Source organism: Pelodiscus sinensis, chromosome 6, assembly GCF_049634645.1.
Source record: "Pelodiscus sinensis isolate JC-2024 chromosome 6, ASM4963464v1, whole genome shotgun sequence".
NCBI classification, from domain to species: domain Eukaryota; kingdom Metazoa; phylum Chordata; order Testudines; family Trionychidae; genus Pelodiscus; species Pelodiscus sinensis.
The window spans coordinates 9,956,684-9,972,892 of NC_134716.1; the positions used below are offsets into that span (position 1 = coordinate 9,956,684).

A 16,209-nucleotide genomic window follows, 5' to 3' on the forward strand; every position below is an offset into this window, starting at 1 on the left:
CCATCTGGGGAGAGGGGACAATTGGGGGTCTGCAGGAGAGCTTCCACCCCCAGAAGCCCACAGAGCCAGCCCAGTCCTCCCCATCGGGGACTCGTACCCCATTCCTCCCTCACCTCCTTCCACTTACCCCTCTCTAACCCCCCCTTCCTGATGTACAAAATAAAGGACAATTGTGTTCAAAAATAGAATCTCTCTTTATTGAACAAAACTGGGGGAGACTGGGAAAAGGAGGTGGGAGAGGGGAAGAGAGAGGGTGGCAGAGGGGAGGGCAACTACAATGATCCAGGGGTTTGGAAGAGGTCCCATATGAAGAGAGGCTAAAGAGACTGGGACTTTTCAGTTTAGAAAAGAGGAGACTGAGGGGGGATAGGATAGCGGTCTATAAAAGCATGAGTGGGGTGGAGAGGGTGCATCAAGAAAAGTTCTTCATTAGTTCCCATAATAGAAGGACTAGAGGACACCAAAGGAAAGGAATGGGTAGCAGGCTTCAAACTAGTAACAGAAAGTTGTTCTTCACAAAGCAAAGAGTCAACCTGTGGAACTCCTTGCTGCAGGAGGCTGTGAAGGCTACAACTAGAACAGAGTTTAAAGGGAAGTGAGATCAAGTCATGGAGGTTGGGTCCATGGAGTGGTCTTAGCCAGGGGGTAGGAGTGGTGTCCCTTCCCAAAGTTTGTGGAAGGCTGGAGAGGGATGGCACGAGACAAATGGCTTGGTCACTGTCTTCGGTCCATCCCCTCCAGGGTCCCTAGGGTTGGCCGCTGTCGGCAGACAGGCTACTGGGCTAGATGGACCTTTGGTCTGACCCAGGACGGCCATTGTAAGCTCAGGATCGGGGGTCTCAGTGGACCACCTTGATTTTCATGCACACCTGCTCCTGGGTGGCCAGGCTGGCAGCTCTCCTGCCCTAGACAGCCACTTTCCTGTGCCTAGTGCGGAGGTCGTGGACGAGGTCCACGATGTCCGCACTAGACCAGGCGGGTGCCCGCCTCTTGCGGTCCCGGGCAAGCTCCCGGGAGCTGCCAGCCTGGTCCCGGGAAGAGGGAGAGGGCTGGGGGGCATCGAGTGGCTGGCTCGAGCCATGCCAGGTGCAGGGTCTGCTGGCTGGGTGCTGGCAGGCTTGCACCTGGCACGGGCACTGTAGTCAGCCCGTGCTTCTTTAAGGGGTCTGGGGCCGGGAGGGGGGCAGACGAGTTTCCCTGGTGTTGGCCAGAGTGGCCACCAGGGAAAGCTGGGGAGGGCTAGCCTCCCACTAGTTCGAATTAAGGGACTACACACCCCTTAATTCGAACTAGTAAGTTCGAACTAGGCTTAGTCCTCATAAAATGAGGTTTACCTAGTTCGAACTAAGCGCTCCGCTAGTTCGAATTAAGTTCGAACTAGCGGAGCACTAGTGTAGCGCCTATCAAAGTTAATTCGAACTAACGTCCATTAGTTCGAATTAACTTTGTAGTGTAGACATACCCTCACAGACTCAGCTTGGCAACAAGCAGCAGATTTTATGCCTTGGTCAAGAGCAAGTAGACAGTCCCATCCATTCACCCAGACAACTCTACCCACATCTTTCACCATCGCCTGTGGCCCTTTTATCATTAGTGGGCCGACATTACCACCGACAAGTGGGTTTTGGAGATAATTCAATATGGATACACCATTCCATTCCGCTCTATTCCTCCTACAACTCCACCATCCCCGTCCTCTTCAGGGACCCCTCTCACAAAGACTTACTACGGACCAAAATTGCTCACCTGCTGCATATAGGTGCGGTAGAACGAGTACCATATCAATTTCAAGGGAGGGGGTTCTACTCCCACTATTTTGTCATAGAAAAGAAAACCCATACTGGACTTCCATCAGTTGAACAGATATCTCCGGAAACAACACTTCAAGATGGTAACACTGGCCTCCATACTACCAGCCCTCGGTCAGGGTGACTGGTTTGCTGCTCTCGACCTCAAAGACTCTTATTTTCACATTACGATTCATCCTGCACACAGGAGATTTCTCCGCTTCACAATTGGTACAGGACACTTTAAATATCGAGTTCTACTGCTTGGCCTCTCCACAGCATCCAGAGTGTTCACAAAAACAATTTCAGTAGTAGCTGCACACCTTTGACGCAGAAGAGTAGTAATATATCCCTACCTAGATGACTGCCTTATAAAAGGACGTTCGTCAGCGCAAGTTTCCGAAATGCTGTGTATTACCGGCCAGACTTTCCTTCTCTTAAGTCTCCTCATCAATGAAGACAAATCGACACTCCAACCTACTCAATCTAGAGTTTATAGGAGCTTGCCTTGACTCCATTGCTGCAAGAACATTACAAAATCAGCAGATTTTGGGCAATACAAGAACTATTGGATGAGCTCCTCTACAAGCATTCAGTACAGGTTCTCACAGTACTCAAACTTATGGGGCACATGGCCTCCACTACATACGTCGTCCTTCCTGCCAGACTGCACTTTCGTCCATTGCAACACTGGCTGATTACAATCTACAATCCTAGGAAGCACAACGTATACAGATTGGTGCTCATTTCTTCCACAGTCAGATCTTCTCTCCACCGGTGGACCAAAGACGGGAACTTATTGTCAGGGACTCCATTTCAGTGATTGCAACCTTGTTGCCATATTACCACAGATACCTCCCTCATCGGGTGGGGTGCTCACATGGGCAAACTCTCCATCCAAGGCTGATGGTAACCCGAAGAGACCTTCACATAAACCTCTTGGAGCCGAGAGCAGTCACCAACACTTGCAGACATTTCCACACCCACATCCTCAACTGTACAGTGAGCATTCTCAGGGACAACATAGCAACTATGTATTATATAAATCGTCAGAGAGGTGCATGCTCCCGATCTCCATACACGGAGGCAATCTGACTGTAGAACTGGTGCATTGCCAATGGCACAACCCTTGTGGCATCTTATTTACTTGGCATCAGCAACACGATGGCGGATTCCCTCAGCGGGAATTTTGTGCTACATTACGCATGGGAGATCCACCACGGAGTCCTCCATTCCCTTTTTCGCCGGCGTGGTACACCTCTGATAGAGCTATTCGCCATCAACGACAACAAGAAATGTTACCTTTATTGTTCCAGAGTGGGCCTCGGTCGCAATTATTTAGGAGATGCCTTTCTCCTTAACTGGAGTGGACCCCTCATGTATGCATTTCCACCCATACCTCTTATCTCAAGAGTCCTCCAGAAAATCAAACTCAACAGGGCCACAGTAATATAAACAGCAGCACTTCCGCTCTCCTCCCTCTGACCCTGACAGTAAGACCAGAAAGTAGTGTTGAACTAAGATACACAACTCCAGCTATGTGAATACCTTAGAACAGTGGTCTCCAAACTTTTTACACCCAAGATCACTTTTTAAATGATAGAACAAACCAAGATCTACTGCCCAGCCCCTTCCTTGAAGCCCTGCCCTCTCTATTCTCCTCCTCTCCATCACTCGCTATCCCCAACCCTTATACAGCTGCTTTTTTCCCTAATTCTTCTGTAGGAAGAAGTTTTTCCAACATTTGGCCTGTCTAGACTGGACCAAATGTCAGAAAAACCCCTTCTTTTGGAAGCCCCCTTATTCCTCATGGAAAGAGGAATATGGGGTGACCAAAATATCATGTTTGCTCTTCCACTAAAAGAAGGGGAAGAACAACTGCATCGCTGGATGCAGAAGAGTTTTTCTGGGATATCTCCAGACTCATGAAAAACTCCTGCAGTCTAGCCGTACCCTTGCTGGGTTGAGACAGGATGTGTAGGCTCTGGGAGGGGAATGAGGAATTTGGGTGTGGGAAGGGGTGAGAGGTGCAAGCTCTGGGAGGAAATCTGGATGCAGGAGGAGGTGGATAAGGGAACGCTGTCTCAGGGAGGAGGCTTCAGGCCCAGCAGTGTTGGGGTGAGATGTAGGGTTAGGGTACGAAGCAAGCCACAGACTTTGGATGTGAGAGTTTAGGAATTTGGGTTGGGGTATGTGAGGGGCTCAGGGCAGGGGGTTCCAGTGTATAATGGGCTCAGATGTTGGGTCTGGGGAAAAGGGGAGTGCAGGAGTGTTATGATGCTGTGGCCACATGGGGGTTTGGCCTCAATTGGGGGTTTGTTGGCCAGGCTTCATTTTTAAATAAAATACTATGTCAAACACAAAAAGTTTCTGTATTGTCTTTATTTCTGAGAAGGGCAGGGAACCTGTTTTGAGTCAGGCCCCCAGAAAAGTCAGTTGGGGCCACACAAGTGAGATGCAAAAAACCCTCCTCAACCCCCCCCCCCCAAGCTTCACTAATGTGGCCCCAACTGTGTTGGTGGGATCAGGGGACATAGTACTGCGGAAGGGTGCTGGTGAGTGCTTCGGCAGGGGACAGGGTGCCAGTGGGGACAGAGTTCTGCAGCTGGGGATGGGAGAGGGGACAGGGTTCTGGGAGGGCAGGGGACAGGGTGCCAGTGGGGACAGCTTTCTGAGGCTGGGGACAGGGTGCCGCTGGGGACAGATTTCTGAGGCTGAGGAGAGGGGAGCGGGAACGGGGAGAGAGGAGTGGGGAGAGGGAACAGGGGGGGAGAGGGGGCAGAGAGTCCCCTGCACCTGCCTCCTCCCAGGATTCTCTCCCCCCGAGGGAAGCCGGCGCATGCTTCCCACAGCACAGCGAAACCCCCGCACGTGCCTGCCCCAGGGCCAAACCCCCCTCCCATGGTGCAGCCAAACCCCCGTGCGTGCCTGCCCCAGAGCCAACCCCCACACTCAACTTACACCTCCTGTGGCGTAGGGAAGCCACCGCACTCCTCCTCCAGGGCCAACGCCCCCTCCCACAGCGTACCCAACATGCCACAGAGCTGTGGGAGGGGAGCAGCCAGTGCACTTCCAGAACCCCCGGAAGTGGCGCGAAACTGCAGGCAAGACTTCCATCCACCCCGTGGGAAGCCAGTACTATGCTGGAGAAAGATAGTGGGGCTTCTCGGAAGTGGGGGGAAAATGGGAGGTGGAGGGGGGGCCCGGTTGGTGACCACAGCCTTAGAACAAGTTACTGCAGCATCTCCACTGTGTGGGATCGATGGGAGAAACTCTCCTGTTGACTTCCTTTACGCTTCTCAATTCGGTAGAGTACCAGAATCCATGAGAGTGGTTGATTTAGTGTGATTTTACTAGACCTGCTAAATTGACCCCGGGGGGATCAGTCCCCTCAAACAGGCTGGACATCTTCAGCTTCAAAGTTTACCCCTCGTACATCCTGCAATTTACAGTAACCAACTATGCAGCCTTCAGCAAATATGATCACAAAAATTATTCCAGGTTCAATGACTTTATTATTGACATCCCTGAGGCAAAGAGACAACAATTCAAAGTGGTTATTGCAGAGGGCCAGACAGTCTCCCACACCACTCTTCATGATGTTTTTGATGACGTGGGCCTTGCTGCTAGGTTCCCTGCTACCTCTGTGGTCATAATATGGGCATCATGGTTCAACTTCTCCTCCTTCCAATGGGAGATGCAATCAACCGTAGAGGACCTCCCATGAAGTTGGACATGTAAATGCTACTACCTGCGCCCACATTTAAGGGTGTGTCTAGACTACAGGGTTTTGTCGACAAAAGCGAACTTTTGTCGACAAAACTATACCTGTGTCTACACTACCGCCGAGTTCTGTTGACAGCGGTAAACCTCATTCTACAAGGAATAATGCCTATTGTTGACAGAGTTTTGTCGACAAAAGGCACTATTGCATTCACACTGTGCTTTTTCAAAAGACAGCATCTAGACTCTCTGTCGAAAAAGCAGCTTGATTTGTTGACAGAACTGGCTGTAGTCTAGACACTCTTTGACATACCCTAATTTGGGGTGTAAAAAATTTTGGGTCCACCAAAATGGAGGCAGTATACAACCACTTAAACAGTAGGTCCACAAAGCGTACCCCAGACAGTGCCTATAAAAAAGTATTATTCTACTGGGATAATCCTGTGTAGAGTTGAATGTATAATGTTTCCACTGGTTGTGTACTTGTCAAAACTTCTTAGTTTATTCCTGAAAATTATATTGAGTATCTTGATAGTGTTGCACATATTTCGCTTTGTTTCATTTGAGTTGGGTTGAATGTCTCCTCCCATGGGCAAATCTTTTAAAAATACCTGCCATTTGGTGCAGTCTGGTCCATTTGAAAGTAAAAGACTTTGGTCATCAGTAGTATTTTATGAGCCTCACATATAAGTTATTTAGTAAGTTTCATTACAATCAAGAAAATCTTCCCAAACAACTTTTCAGTTTGGTAGTCCCATGATTTTAACAAGGAGTTCTCAGGAGCCCATAAAAGCCCTCTCCGGTACATTGTTGTAAAATAAGCAAAACCCCAAATATCTTCAATGTGATTTGTACCTGTAAACTGGCCTGAAAGTCTCTACCCCATGATGATCTATCTGGTGCTGCAGTAGGAATTTAGTTCTGTAATGGCAGTTTAAATGTTCCTTTTATTTTCTTGCTGCGTGTTAATACTCAGGTGTGAGATTTTTTTCCCTAGAATATATTTATTCATGATACTGCATCTCCTTTCACAGCTCTTCTAATATATTTCTTAGTAGTAAGCACACAAATTATACTTTAGGAAACGTTTATAGTATTACATTTTTGCTTTCTGATGAATTTATTTTTTATGTACTGTTAATTTATTTGACTTGTCTTACATCAGGTATTAATCATAATAAGAATGGATGATGATAATGAAAAAGCTGCCATCATTAAAACCCTTAGTACAGTAGAAGGTAAATGCTGCTCTTTTGTGCAAATCTTTAAAAGATGAGAAAAATAATATTAAGTCTGTGCTCCCCCTCGGCTGGCTTATATCTTTGTGTACATCTGTCACAAATCCCATTTAAGTGCTGTCTCTTGGTCTCTCACAAGATACCCATTGTCCCAATCTTGGGGTCACTAGGCTTACTTTCAGGGCACAGACTCTTTGTCTGCCATTTTCTCTTTTTATTTAATTATGTAAAGCACGTGACTATACAGATCATTTGTAAAACAATTCACATCCTAACCACAATACTTTTTACTAGCTCACTCATTTCTGGGGAGACCAAATGGTCTCAGAAAAGCAGGCAGGCTCTTCTGTTTCATGCAGGTTGCTACTTATTGGGTGGCTTCTCTCTCTTCTTGAGATGGAGGAAAATGGCTAAAAACCCATACAGCTCATTGCCTCTCTTTTTACACATTTTAGCCCTTCTATCAGAGGACCTATACCTTGCCAACTTCAACAGGTGATCACAAACCTGTTCCAGGTGAATTGATTGATCGGGCCACCTCTCCTCTGCTAAACCAGTTTAGCTAGTTGGAAGACAATCTCTTGTTTAGAGCTATTTCATTTTGATGCTATTTATATTCCATGTAACATCAGCTACCTCCCTTTGTTAATCATTTGACCCAGTCTTTACAATTTCAGCCCAACATGGAGGCAAACAGACAACTGAGAAAGCAAAAGACAGCACCTTCCAACTGGATTTTACCACTTGTTAAAGAAATTTACAGAAATTCACTTTTCATAGTAACACTTCATACTAGCAACGAGAATCCATAAGTTTGTACAGACAGATTTCTCAATAATAACATTTCATCCTACACCACCCCTCCTTAGGCTCTTTTATATGCATTCTTTTTGCTCCCATTGTTTCCTGCCACCCTCATCTCCAGACTTTCTTTCCTGATCGTTTTTGTGATCAGAGCAGCCTAGCAAGCATATACTTCTCTTCCTTCAAATCCCTCCTTAAAACCCTGTTTTTCACTTTGGTCTTTCTTTGTTGATCACCTCACCAACACTATATTTACACCACAGTGTGTTGAATTATTATTTTGTGTTTTGTATTAAAATTAGATTGAATACTCTTTAGAGCAAGGGATCCTGTGTCTAAAGTGTTATATAAATAGTGGGGGCATTTATAACACTATTGATATTAAATACTTATACATTTACATATATATTTACAAGAAGACTTACCTGACATTGCTTCAGGTTAGCGGGCTGGGAGTGTGGGGGGGTGCAGCAGTCAGGGTTGGGGAGTGAGGAGGGGCTCAGGCCGGTGGCTGTGGGGTTCAGGAGCCAGGGCAAGGGGTTTGGAGGTGTGGGGGAGCTCAAGGAAGGGGATGTTGGGCTCAGAGCAGGGTGCAGGAGCACCTCCCTGGTATCTCCCTGGGGCTGGCCAAAGGCAGTGGGGGCTGCGCAGCCCACGCACTGGCTTCTGTACATGGCTGGTCCAGGACAGAGGGGACCACTCAACTTGCCAGATGGCTTCTTTGCGGGGTAGGGGCACAGCCCACCAGCCAGCTTCTTCTTGGGTCTGACCCATGGCAGCGGGAGCTGCTCACCCCAGCCATCAGCTACTCCCCAGGGCCGGCTTAAGATGGCATGAGCTGTGCTGGCAGGCCAACAGCAGCTCCCCGGTGAAGCCTGTGCTTCCAGCCAGCAGCTGTGCCCCGGGTCTGGTATCCTTGGTACCCCTTTGCAGTCATTTGTGAGTATAACTGTCCCTGCTATCGCACTCCTCCCTTTCTGTTTGATGCAAAACAATTGCATTCAACATACATCCCATTGTCCTGGCACAACCAAATCCTTACCTTGCTTTTAAGTTAGGATGAGAGGAAGCTGCATACCAAATGTGATAGTCCTAGCTCTTACTGTTTAGGAGGAGTTCTTGAACAAAAGACTAACAGATGGATAGACACATAACAGATTGATGTATAAACTGTCAAATATATGTACATTAAATTAAGTTTAGAAACATAGCTCAATCTGACTGATTTACCTTCTGAGGACATTTATATTACACAAAATACATACATCGTGTGCAACCTTTTGGCTACATCTCTTTCTGTCTTATTTCCTGTCATATATAAAATTTTCTAAAAGGCCAAAGGAAAAACCCACTATTTTTCCAGTAGTTTTTTCTTACTCATTTTAAGTTAAACGGAAACATAATTTAATGTGACTGCTCCTGTCCTACCAACAGGCTTCTAGAATCCACCCCTGCCTGGGCCCAAATATATAAGACTTTTAGCATGGATCTCTGCTTGTCAGCCCAGTGAAACTCAAGATTATTGATGACTGCTTCAGATGGAACAAAATACAGGACTGTGTAGCACTTTAAAGACTAAGAAGATGGTTTATTAGATGATTTTGGGTACGATGTCCATCTTCTTGCACTTGGATAGAAAGATGATGTCTGTCTGTATCTGTGCAAGTTTCTTCATATGGTTGATGGATTTCCATTCCAAACGGCTAAATGTAGTGCCTTGCATGTATAATAGTGATAGAAATGTAGCCGTGTTAGTCTGGTGTAGCTAAAACAAAATACAGGACTATGTAGCACTTTAAAGACTAACAAGATGGTTTATCTTTAAAGTGCTACATAGTCCTGTATTTTGTTTTAGCTACACCAGACTAACATGGCTACATTTCTATCACTATTCTACATGCAAGGCACTACATTTAGCCGTTTGGAATGGAAATCCATCTGTGCAAGTTTCTTCATATGGTTGATGGATTTCCATTCCAAACGGCTAAATGTAGTGCCTTGCATGTAGAATAGTGATAGAAATGTAGCCATGTTAGTCTGGTGTAGCTAAAACAAAATACAGGACTATGTAGCACTTTAAAGATAAACCATCTTGTTAGTCTTTAAAGTGCTACATAGTCCTTTATTTTGTTTTAGCTACACCAGACTAACACGGCTACATTTCTATCACTATTCTACATGCAAGGCACTACATTTAGCCATTTGAAATGGAAATCAATCAACCATATGAAGAAACTTGCACAGATACAGACAGACATCATCTTTCTATCCAAGTGCAAGAAGATGGACATCGTACCCATCATCTAATAAACCATCTTCTTAGTCTTTAAAGTGCTACATAGTCCTGTATTTTGTTTTAGCTGCTTCAGATAGGGCACTGTTATCCAGGCTGTACCCGTGGGGTTATAATTTCTTGATCTGGTCCATGTTTTCTGTTTAGCATTATATAGCAATGTACACCAGCAGAAGATCTGGTCCAGTCTCTTGAACTGATCATTTAATTATTTTTAAACAGGTTTAAAATCCATGGTTTTGAATCCTGAGAACAGAGGAGTTTTGTTAGAACACAACGTCTTAAGCAGGTGAGTGCAATTCATAATTTTTCTATCCCAAATCTTACAGTCCCTATCAAAAGTAACTTCAGAGAAACTCCTGTGTTTCATTCTGCAAAGAGAACATTCTGGCCCAATTTAGATCAGCAATTCAGCATAGTAGTTAAGTAGTAACTATAAGCTCATAAGTACTCCTAGTGCAATCAATGATATGAAGAATTTCCAGGGCAAAAAGGAGATATAGATGAGCATTGTCATAGTACTGATAATGCAACATGAAAAGCTAATTTACAAGATCTGCCCCCCTTTCCCACTGGGGATGTAGAGACTCTCCTAACTTGTAAACCTATGCTTGAAATGAAAGGTGACAGCAGGAAATATGAAGACCTAATGCAAATAACTAGAGATGGTGAAGTATTTCATAAAAATAATTTAAAATTTCTAATATTGAAAGGATAAAGCCTGTTTTTACATTGTTCTTTAAACAACTGATACACTCTGTACAAAGTTTTTATTTTGTGCTGGGAGTAATCATGCTAAAAGATCATTTTCTGATATTTCTCTTTCAGTCTGAGTAGATATTCCTGTGTTATTGTACATAATCAACACATTGGAGCTGACTTTCCTTGGACACATTTCTCATTAGTGATAGAGTATGACTGTACAGAGAACTCCTGCTGGAATGAGCTGTGCAAAAATTTGAATATTACCTACATAACTTTTAAAACCACTGTCCCAGAAACACTTGTAATGGGTAAGTAAGAACTCAAATAAAAGATGATTCTTGTGCCTAAAAAGTGGATTTTGTATTCTCTAAAATGTTTATGTGTAAAATGTGCCCACTAAAGAGAGAAATAAATAATAAGGGTTAAGGCTAAGCATATTGGTCCAGATACTCTCTCGACATATGTACCTAACAGGAGTAAGATAGGAAGAAGTTTTAGGACCTGAGCCCAATCCTGGCAAAAATTATTGCACTGAGCTCCTGAGAAAAGCCCTTTCACTGTGCCAGGTAGTTCAGCATTGATAGAGGCTATGCCCAGTATTCCGTATGCAGATGGAGGGTTGCTGCAATGCTAGGGGAATACAAGACAAAACTCAATGGGCTTTCTAGAATCTGAAACTCTTCACACTAGAACAACATTTAACGGAAAAGTATTTTTAGTGGAGATATATATATACCATTTGAATGCCTGAAACTATCATATCTTAGACAGACTGTTTTGTAAAGTTGTTATTTATCTTTAGAAAATGTTTCAGGTGAAAATGTTGGGTGCGTTCTTCTGGAGGTGCAGATTCCGTATGTGTTTCTGACAACGGAAGGACTTCTTAAGGCACCAGAAATTCTTCAGCTTCTAGAATCCAAGTAAGTGAAAATGACCTGATTACTGAGGTTACATCTACACTGCAGTGCTATTTCGGGACACCAGAGGCATTCCAAAATAGCTATTCCACATCTTTTGAGCGCATACATTATTTTGAAATATAACAGAATCACTATTCTGACATCCCTGTAAACCTCATTTCATGCGGAGTAAGGGACATTTCATAATAGAGGTTTATTTTGAAATAAGTGCTGTGTAGACGGTACCAAATTTCAAAATAAGCTATTTGAAATTAACTCAAAATAAACTACGCAATTTGTATAACTCAAATTGCGTAGCTTATTTTGCATTTCTGATACAGTATAGACGCACTTGGACTGATTATCTGTCAATTAAATTAGGGGCCTCATTTGCTATGGAGCAACGTGGGCAGTTGTCCTCCAGCCAGACTGGTGCTTGCTCCCCCGACCTTTCATACATCTATATAATTCCCTTGAGCCCTCCCCAATGATTTTTCAGGATATAATATAATCATATATAATATTCTGTAGGCTGATTTAAAAGTTAGCTAAAGCAAAAACTGGTTTAGATATTAAAACTTGTATACTCTGCCTGCATCATACAAATGGTCTAGTCTCTTGAGGGCAGTTTTATTTTTGTCTAATTTTGTTTTTTTCTTGAGAGACATGGGCAGTGGGTGAAGGCCCAGCTGGAGAAGGCAAGTCCCAGTCCTGCCCCTTCTTCCTGAAACCTGCCCCTTCTGTCTGATCAAACCCCTCCCCCCCTGATTGTGGAGCCAAGCTCATCCGAACCCCAGCCCTGAAAATCTCCAGTCCCCTTAGTGTCCCCTCTCCCAGCGGCTGGTATGACTCCACCCTTCCTAGGTAGCCAGAGTGCCTGGTGTCTGGAGATACCGAACAGCCATGCCACAGCCCAATCCTTCCTGATCAGCCAGAGGCCTGGGCTGCCACACCATAGCCCCAGCCCTCCCAGACAGCTGGAAAGCCGGGCTGTTGCACTGCAGCTTCAGCCCTCCAAGGTAAAGGAATAGATAATAATCAGGGCAGCATGTTGCTAAAATCTTTTCTGGTTGTCAGATGCAATGCAATTCAGCTATAGCTTCTCAATAACAAATTAAAGGGATTGACTTTGCTACACTGGCCCCTTCTTTGGAAGGGGCATGCTAATTTTGAAAGTGGGAATAGGGAAATCCGCGGGGGATTTAAATAAACATGTCCGCCGCTTTTATTCCGGCTTGGTGAAAAGCCGGAGAAAAGCGTCTAGACTGGCCCGATCCTCTGGAATAAAGCCCTATTCCGGAGGATCTCTTATTCCTACTTTGAAGTATTTGTAAGGCACATATCACTTTGTTGGTGATGAATCTCTCACCACTGATAAAATTAAAGGATTAGCATTATAGTGAACACAAGAAGACAATTTTGGCACTCACATTCATGGCTCATTGAAGTCAATGAGTGAAGCAGAATTTGGCCTACTGATACTAATATTAGATATATTGATAGTAAAATAGCATTTGAAGTAGGAATAAGAGATCCTCCGGAATAGGGCTTTATTCCGGAGGATCGGGCCAGTCTAGACGCTTTTCTCTGGCTTTTCCCCAAGCCGGAAAAAAAGCGGCGGACATGTTTATTTAAATCCCGCGGGGGATATTAAAATCCCCCGCGGATTTCCCTATTCCCACTTTCAAAATTAGCATGCCCCTTCCGAAGAAGGGGCCAGTGTAGACGTAGCCCAGATGTCAACATCAGCATGTTTTGCTGACTTATAAATATCAATCGCAGGATTACATAATGTTGCTTCATAGAACTGCAGCCTCCTACACAGTTTATGGCAGTACATAAAAGTAATATTAAATGACTGTGGAATTAAACCTAACAGAATAAATATTGAAATATTTAAGTCTCACCATCTTGATTTTTAACCTTTGAATATATATGACTTAATTGAAGTATAGCTGGGGATTCAGGAGCGATCCCAAAATTAAAAATCCCTATAATTGGAGTTGAAGTATTGAATAAAAGGACTTCACAACAACATTCCTTTTCTTTTCGGAAGAGTTCATCATTTCACTTAAATGAAACTCACTAAAAGTTTGAATTCTGTAGGTACAATGTTACTTTTGTTGAGAGAAGTTGCAGTGAATCATTACAGCTTTTTGGAGGTACAGATCGATATGTTGTGATAACAATAGATGAACAGACTGCCATAATTTTGGAGGTACAAAATTAGACCAACTTGGTCAAATTCTATACTCAGTTACATCTCTTAATCTTTCCTTGTAAGCCAGTTTCTCCAGATCTCTAGCTATATTTTGTTGTTCCTCTTAACTCCCTCCTTAAGATTATAGTTTCAAATTCTAATAGCTTCTTACCCCAGAAGTTATTCCGAAGTTGAATTAATCCATAATTCTTTTTGCATCATTGAGGCATTTGCAGATTGCACACTTATGCTTGGTAACAAAATACCTGCAAAGTTGATCTATATTATCTCTGTCGTTAGTTCTGTTCTAAAATCCCTGAAGTGTTTTTGATAATATTGAATAGTTATTATTAAAGCCCCCACACTTGCAAAAGGGGTTGTATAATTGAAAATATGTAATGCACAATTCCAGTTATAAATGACTATATCCTCTCATTGATATGCATGTTAATTCTATTCATGTCAGCAAACTATACATACTTATGTAGAGGTTTGAAGAAAAGAACATGAACATAAGCACTTTGATATTAAACTTCCTGTTTAGCTATTCAGTGTAGGATGGAAACTCTACAGCTAGAAAAACTGATATTTCAAGATAAATTGAGTAAAAAATCATGTATTAATATTGAAAACAGAACACATCTACTCCCTCCTACAATGTAGTATTTAATCATATTGTATTTTATAAATCCAATACATCCATAGAACAATTATAGGTTAAGTTAAGGATTAATAATACTACTAATAATTAATAATAATAATTTATATTTTTATAGCTCTCAGGAAGCCTAAAAGCAAATCTGTATAGTACATAAATATCCTCATTTTACAAAAGGGGAAATTGAGGCATGATGAAGTCAAATGACTTCACCAAGCCTCATAGAATGGAATCCACCTAGAATGAAAGTCAGAAATAGAATCTAGATCTCCTGGTTTCCAGTCCTTTATCCACGTAATAAGGCTGCTTCTCAACTGTAAGTGTACATTACAGTGATGAGCATTTTGAATCTTACAGTAGGTTGGTAAATATATTCAAATTTTTTTTACTTTTTTTGCATTAATTTTGTGGTAGACTTTGGAAGAGCTGAATTATGAAAAATCTTCTGATAATATTATATTAAGACTGATGGCACTGTCACTCCAATACAGCCACTGTTGGATCATATTATATTCTAGACAGAGATTGAATTCAGAGTAAGTTAAACATTTGTTGTAATAGCGTGGGGTTATAAAGCAGAGTTCTTATGATAAGATATCATTTATTAGAACAAAGGAACTTAAAGTGTTCAAATTTAAATGTAAATTATGAACTGCTTTTACAACATTATAAATAGGTACACATTCAACTTTCATTATGTTTCTAGTTTGCATTGGACTTTTCACTCAATTTCTATGTTGCCATACTTTTATTTTGGGACTCAGTGGACTGAATTATCTGGCAATTAATTTCTTGAAACCCTAAAAGTTCAACAAGTGTATTTTGAATTTTTAAATTATTTTTGGTCATGTTCAAGAATTAAACCAGTTTTTTAAATAAATTTAATGTTCTAAGCAGTTAATCCCTTGTTATTAAATAAGTAAAAAATTAACATATCTGGAAACAATATTGGCTTGACAACTCTAACCATTGGAACCAGGGCTGGATTAACTCTTCCGGGGGTGCAGGGCTCTTAGAAATTGTGGAACCCCTGAGGCTCCATAATGAAGCCAAAAATGAAGGGTTCAGAATATAGAAGGGGGCTGTGGTCTAAAACCGAGGTTGGGTCCGAGGAGTGAGGGCTTTGAGGTGGGGCCGTGGATGAGGGGCTTGGGGGTACAGGAGAGGGCGCCAGTCTGGAGTCAAGGGATTTGAAGTGTGGGAGAGGACTCAGGGAAAGAGATGGGGGTACTGGGTCGGGCAGGTGATAGATAAGGTGTGGGAGGGGGCTCAAGGTAGGAGGTTGGGGTGGAGGGTAATAGCAGGAGTTAGAGTTCGGGACGGGGCTAAGGGCAACAAGTGGAAGTGCAGGGTCTGAACAGGAGTTAGGGTGCAAGAGTTAGGGTACAGCTCAGATCTGGGATGGGAGTTGAGGTGCTTACCTGGGGCAGCTCCCATTTGGCGGCACAGGCCCTGGGAAGGGGAGGTGGCAGGTGGCTCTGTGCGCTGCCCTGTGCTCGCACCGTGATTCCCAGCCAGTGGGAGCTGTGAGGGCAGAGCATGCAGGCAAGGTTAGTGTGCTGACAGAGCTTTCTGGTACTTGTAGCTCCAACTCAGTGAGCAGGGAGGGGAAAGGCAGTGAATGGAGTCTCGTGAAACCACTGTTTTTTCTTTGAATGATTGCTCGTGTTCATTCCACTTTGTCTGTGTGTGTTCACCATGTGCACCAGTGCTGAAAGTTTTTCTCTCAGCAGCATCCATAGCAGAGAGGCTCTGGCAACCCTTGGAAAGGCACCATCATGGTGCAGTATAAAGGGTGCTGTGCACTCTGCCCACCCTCAGTTTCTTCTTGCTGCCAGTAATGGTTCATCAGAACTACTGGCTTTGACTATTCATTGCTTGCTTTCCTTGGTTTAGCATCTC

General features: G+C 43.5%; 1 protein-coding gene across 1 annotated transcript in view; it reads left to right on the forward strand.

Moving 5' to 3' along the window:
- The window catches only part of SHOC1 (shortage in chiasmata 1), a 109,089-nt gene that overhangs the window by 68,781 nt on the left and 24,099 nt on the right, over nt 1-16,209 (forward strand). The window contains exons 18-23 of the mRNA XM_075931425.1: nt 6,676-6,748; nt 10,068-10,134; nt 10,674-10,858; nt 11,353-11,470; nt 13,556-13,667; nt 14,722-14,843. Of these exons, the coding sequence (XP_075787540.1) occupies nt 6,676-6,748; nt 10,068-10,134; nt 10,674-10,858; nt 11,353-11,470; nt 13,556-13,667; nt 14,722-14,843 (677 nt within the window). The remainder of the gene's footprint in view (nt 1-6,675; nt 6,749-10,067; nt 10,135-10,673; nt 10,859-11,352; nt 11,471-13,555; nt 13,668-14,721; nt 14,844-16,209) is intronic.